The sequence below is a fragment of the Sinocyclocheilus anshuiensis genome, unplaced genomic scaffold (assembly GCF_001515605.1).
Source record: "Sinocyclocheilus anshuiensis isolate Anshui unplaced genomic scaffold, SAMN03320099.WGS_v1.1 scaffold306, whole genome shotgun sequence".
NCBI lineage: Eukaryota > Metazoa > Chordata > Actinopteri > Cypriniformes > Cyprinidae > Sinocyclocheilus > Sinocyclocheilus anshuiensis.
The window spans coordinates 1910258-1916013 of NW_015544175.1; the positions used below are offsets into that span (position 1 = coordinate 1910258).

Consider the following 5756-nt stretch of genomic DNA (forward strand, 5'->3'; position numbering starts at 1 on the left):
TCCGGTTCCCTCCTGTCGTCTCCCTGGCTCCTCCCTCCATCGTCACCTCCCTGGACTCTGTTAGCCGTCCTCCTACTGGAAGTCCGTCCTCCGCCGGAACCCCCACCTGTCTGGTCTCCCTGCCAGCCCTTTTGCCTTCCCCGTCACCATCTCACATCCACTGCTTTGTCCTCCTCCTAGTCCCCCTCCGCCCCTCCCTCTGTTTCTACGGTGCGACGACGCACCTTCCGGGAGGGGGGAGTAATGTAACGCCCCTGTGGACTGTTTATTGTGGTTTCTTCCCTGCCTGCCTCCACACACCGTGACCGTGACAACCGTATACCGTGCTAAAAGCTTAAGCAATTATCCATTATGAAAATTTGATACCGTCACATGAATCATGAAGTAATGGATGTGCCCGACCTCATAAAGTTAATCTATTACTATGATCTTTCAGACGAAAGACCAATTTGAGAAGAATATTAAAGAAACAGTTCAGCCAAAAATTTTAATTCTGTCACCATTTATACGTTTACCTGTATCTATTATTTACTTTGACCAGGATACTTACTGGGGCAGTTCCTCTCACTGCACACTTGTGTCTGTGTGTCAGGTCCTTCACACGACGGTCCTTCAAATGAGGGTGGAGGGTTGTTGCAGAGTCTGAGCCTAGTCTGCATCCCTTTGCCACACGTTTCGCTACAAGGGCTCCAAGGCAACCAGGCACCCCAGTTCCCAGCCACTGACAGATAAGAAGCCAGTCAGAGTGATAAAGACAGGTATGTCCATGCATAAGCAGGAGAAGATGTTCCTCCACTCACCTGGGCATGGCCTTATACTACACATGATGGCTTCCACTGCTTTGCCCTCACAGGCTCTGCCCCCATGCTGGGCAGGAGGATTACTACAAGTCCGCACCCTAGTCCTGTTACCCTGACCACAGGTACGAGAGCACTCCTCCCAGGAAGACCACTCAGACCAATTGCCATCCACTATGGGGAGAAAGAGATGAAGAACAGTATAAACATGTCTCTACACTATTTTTTTTTTTGGTTTAGGAGAACAAACATTTATTTTTTATATATGTTTCTACCACTTTACAATAACTTCATAAGTCTTAACCTTTCTTAACAAGTAAGTTAATTATTCAAGAAATATATATAGCACTACAGTTTAAAAGTTTGGGTTGGTAAAGTTCTTTTGAAAGAAGTCTTGTATGTTTATACCAGAGCTATGTTTATTTGATCAAAAATACAGTAAAAACAGTAAGACTAAAATATTACTACAGACATTTTTTTACAGGATTTTTTTACAGAAGAACAGAAAGTTCAAAAGAACATTATTTGAAATAGAAACCTCCTGTAACATTATAAATGTCTTTGCTGTCACATTTTATTCAATTTAATGTGTCCTTGCCAAATAAATCTATTAATTGAAAAGAAAATCTTACTGACCCCAAACATTGGAACAGTAATGCATGAATCTGTTTTAACGAATGTTTTAATGACAGTTATTAAAACATGTTAACAATATACTGTATCATCTATTAAATGCACATAAACTATTGTTTAAAATATATTATAAACATTAACATCATGAATTTCTGTAAAGCTGCTTTTAAACAATGTGTATTATGAAAAGTGCTATACAAATACATTTTTCACTCATAATTTTTACCCACAAATGCAAGTGAAATGCCCACAATGTAGAGCTCTGCTAAAGCAGCAAAAGGTATGACAAACTAATTTACCTGGGCAAGGTTTGCCTTGACAACTGCGTGTTTCTGTTGCTAAACCTATGCAGTGGCGTCCTCCATTCGCAGGAAATGGGTTATTGCACTGTCTTAGCCTCTTCTGCACTCCCGTACCACAGGAAAAACTGCAGGCTCCCCACTCCATCCATTCAGAGAAGCCTCCGTGAACTGCAAAACACAATTCAACCCCCTATTATAATACATCTGATTGCATTCTAATTGTCTAAACATTCGCTAAAAAATGTAAACATGCAGTTCAGCTTACCTCGCACTGTGAGGGTCACGTGCACTAGCACGGAGCCTAACAGATTTCGGGCCACGCACTCATACTCAGCTGTGTCCTCTTTCTGAGCACTACTGAGCCGCAGAGAACCGTTATTCAGGGTGGTGATGTGCTCGTTACTCAACAGTGGCCGTCCCTGACGGGACCACTCGATGACAGGCACAGGCTCTCCCTCTGCCTGGCAGTTAAGGACCACTGTGGAACCAGTGTCAACCACCGTCTCCACTGGCTCTACAGTGATGCTTGGAGAACCTGTGGAACAGCACTGATGTTATTACAGTAACACAAGCTAGTGCTATTTTATCAGTATTATTATTAAGGTTTTTATTTCCTGTGTAAGTATTCTATGTGACTTTGACTGCAGATGACTAACTTTAAAGGATAATTTTAAGGTTTCATTTTTGGTTTGAACTGTAGACTTACGCTGCAAGGTCAGTGTGACTGTTCTCTCCACCACTCCTGCATCATTTGTGGCCACGCACATGTAATTTCCAGCATCTTTGCTCTACAAAAATTACAAAATGACCCATTAATTATTAATGAATGTTAAAATGGGGGAAATAATTTAGTATCCAAATTTTGCATCCTGGATTGATGGCAAATATTTTTGTAACCATAATAACTCTCTTGTATTACTATAAAAATCTTGGTATCTTCAAAAGTCTATTAACATAAAATAATACTTTTTTTTTTTTTTGTGGTTGCGAGCAGTTGAGTATTTTTTGGTACAAATATGCAAGAAAATTATTACATAATAATTTAATTTAATATTTATTATTTAATTTATTAAATAATTATTTAATTATAATTATTATACAAAGCATAAAAAATTATGCAGGTAATCGACTTAGGGAGGGACTTTTACCTTTGGTTTGAAATATGATTTGCATTCTAGAGAGTTAAAGGAATAGTTTGTTTTGGAAAAACGTGATGAGTAAAAAAATCATTTTAATTTTTGGGTAATTCATGCAGAGCAGTTTGTTTTTCAGTTGTGCAGCTGTATCTGTGACTGCAGTGTGTTGTGTTTGTTTACCACTGTGCCGTAGATGGCTAGAGATCCATTGTCAAGCTGACGGATTCGGTTGCTTATCTGCACATTGACACCCTTTTTGCTCCACTGGATGGTGGGCAGAGGGTCTCCTCGTACCTCACAGTTAAGTATGGCATTCCCTCCCAGGGGCTCAATGCGATTTGAATGAACATCTCCGTCTATTATTGGTGGTTCTGGAAAAAGTGGACAAAAGATTTAGGTTTTTCACAATGGATTTGCTTTCAATTTTACAAGCCATCAATTTAACAAAAATGCAGATGTTTACCTTTTACATAGACAAATCCCAGAGATTTGATGGATCCCACGCTGTTCTCAGCCACACAGGAATAAGTACCCGAGTCATCTTTACTCACACGCTCAATCACCAACTCGCTGTGGCCATTAGCATGATCATACTGGGCTGTGGGTAGAAACAATACTTTCCTGATTTTTTTATAACAGTCTATTGACACATGCAGCTAACTAATGGTGCTGAACTACAGGGGATGCACATTGGGGATATCTGTAGGCTCAGTTAGAGGGATGATCTATACCAGGGATGATATTGTTGTTGAATGCCCATGTAATCTTTGGTGGAGGAATGCCGGCGACACCGCAGGTCAACAGGAGGCGCTCTCCCTTGTTGAGAGCCACATCCCCTAGGAGCTCAGTAAAGGCTGGATGTGTGTGGACGGACAGACCAATGGTGTGACTGTCCTGCCCAACTGAGTTGGTTCCGACACACGTGTAACTCCCAGAATCTTCAGGCTACATACACAGAGAGACGCCTCAGAAAACTGTCACAGTATGTACACATTTTGAATACAAGCAGTTTGAAGATAGGGACCCTGACCTGTGCAGAGTCTATGAGCAGCTCTCCTGTGGGCAGGATTGTGTATTCTCCGGTGGATTCGGTAAGTGCAATGTCATCTTTCTCCCAGGTGATAATGGGCTGTGGGACTCCGTCTGCCACACAGGTGAGCAAAGCTTGGGTGTTCTCCACCACGGACACCTCTGACTCTCCTCCACGGATGGAAGGAGGTACTAAGGTAGAGAGGGAGAGAAAATAAACAAATAAATAAATGGATGGACATTCTACCTATATTATATTGCTTATTATTATTATTAAAACACATAAATCTAATACTTGTAAACAATTCATAAAAATATATTTTACTAATATTCTGGAAATTATTATATTGCTTATTATTATTATTAGTAGTAGTAGTAGTATATTAATAGATGTTCTTCCAGATAGCCAATGCATTAATCAATATTATCAATCAGTTCAAATTATCTCAGTTTTCCAATAAATCACTGTACAGTGAAACCATTTATTCAGTTCAATCCATCTATCCTCTTGACTCACTCTGTACAATGAGGCTAATCTCCAGACTGGTGGTTCCAGCCACATTAGCAGCGGTGCAGGTGTATCCGCCTGTGTCTCCAGGTTGGGCAAAGGCGATCTGCAGCGCCCCTGTGCTCAGGACTCGCTGCCGCAACGATTCGCTCAGCGGCTGCCCGTTCTTGTACCATGTGATAGAGGGAGTGGGGAAACCCTCTGAGTGACACTGCAGAGTTACAGATGCATCTAGTGCCACAATGTATGCTTTGATGTCAGATGTTATGACAGGGGGCACTGCAAGAAAAGTGAAATTTATAATATTTGATAGACCAATTCCCACAGACATCTTAACTTCCATCACAGCCAAAGTGTGACTCTCACCTTGCACTCTGAGTTTGGTTCTCCCCAGTGCAGTGCCTGCTGGATTCTGAGCCACACACATGTAGGTTCCAGAATCCTCCACTCTGGCTTTAGAGATCTGCAGTCCGCCATTGGGGAGCACTGTAAAATCGCCTCCTGATGATGAAAGGCATTAAATAATTAAATTAATAATTAAACATTACATTTTGAATAATAATTAAATTAAAATTCAAAAGTTTGGTGGTCAGTAAGTTTTTTTAATATAAACTAATTCTTTTACTCAGCAAGGATGCATTAAATTGATCAAAAGTGATAATAAAGTTTTTATTTTTTTTCAAATAAATGCTGTTATTTTGAACTTTCTATTCATCAAATAACCATAAACAAAGTCGCACACACAAATATTAAGCAGCACAACTGTTTTCAACATCAATAATAATAAGTTATTTTTGTTGTTGTTTTTTTGAAAAGGATCATGTGACACTAAATACTGGAGTAATGGCTGAGGAAAATTCAGCTTTTTTATCACAGGAATAAATTACATTTTAAAATATATTAAAATAGAATAGAATAGAAATAGAATAGAAATTTATTTTGATCAAATAAATGCAGCCTTGGTAAGCATAACATACTTTTAAAAACATTACAAACATTACAGCAGCTCGAGCTGGAGGCCGTGGAGAAGCAGATCCGTGACCTGGTGGCGAAGCAGACCCAGCTGAGAGAGCGGAGAGCCGCGCTGGAAACATCCCAGGCTGACGCTCACAAGTCCGAGGTAAGTATACAGCGCGCTGCTAATTCTCCCACCACCTCTACTCCGTGTGTTTCTCTGCACAGGCCCGGTGCACCCAGGACGCGATCTTCCCAGATGTCCTTCACTCCGGCGCCGGGACACCACGGACCAAAATATTATCATATTACCCCAATTTGACAGTCTCTGCACTGGCTACCTATTAAGTTCCGTATCAGTTACAAAATATTATTACTTGCCTATAAGGCCCTTAAT

At 40.6% G+C, this 5756-nt stretch overlaps 1 protein-coding gene across 1 annotated transcript in view; it reads right to left on the reverse strand.

Annotated features, from left to right (window-relative positions):
* The window catches only part of LOC107696172 (hemicentin-1-like), a 93986-nt gene that overhangs the window by 11773 nt on the left and 76457 nt on the right, over window positions 1–5756 (reverse strand). The window contains exons 80-90 of the mRNA XM_016496389.1: window positions 4772–4906; window positions 4415–4684; window positions 3899–4089; window positions 3600–3813; window positions 3332–3466; window positions 3049–3239; window positions 2439–2520; window positions 1998–2267; window positions 1730–1900; window positions 801–971; window positions 551–721 (exon numbers count right to left, since the gene is read on the reverse strand). Of these exons, the coding sequence (XP_016351875.1) occupies window positions 551–721; window positions 801–971; window positions 1730–1900; window positions 1998–2267; window positions 2439–2520; window positions 3049–3239; window positions 3332–3466; window positions 3600–3813; window positions 3899–4089; window positions 4415–4684; window positions 4772–4906 (2001 nt within the window). The remainder of the gene's footprint in view (window positions 1–550; window positions 722–800; window positions 972–1729; window positions 1901–1997; window positions 2268–2438; window positions 2521–3048; window positions 3240–3331; window positions 3467–3599; window positions 3814–3898; window positions 4090–4414; window positions 4685–4771; window positions 4907–5756) is intronic.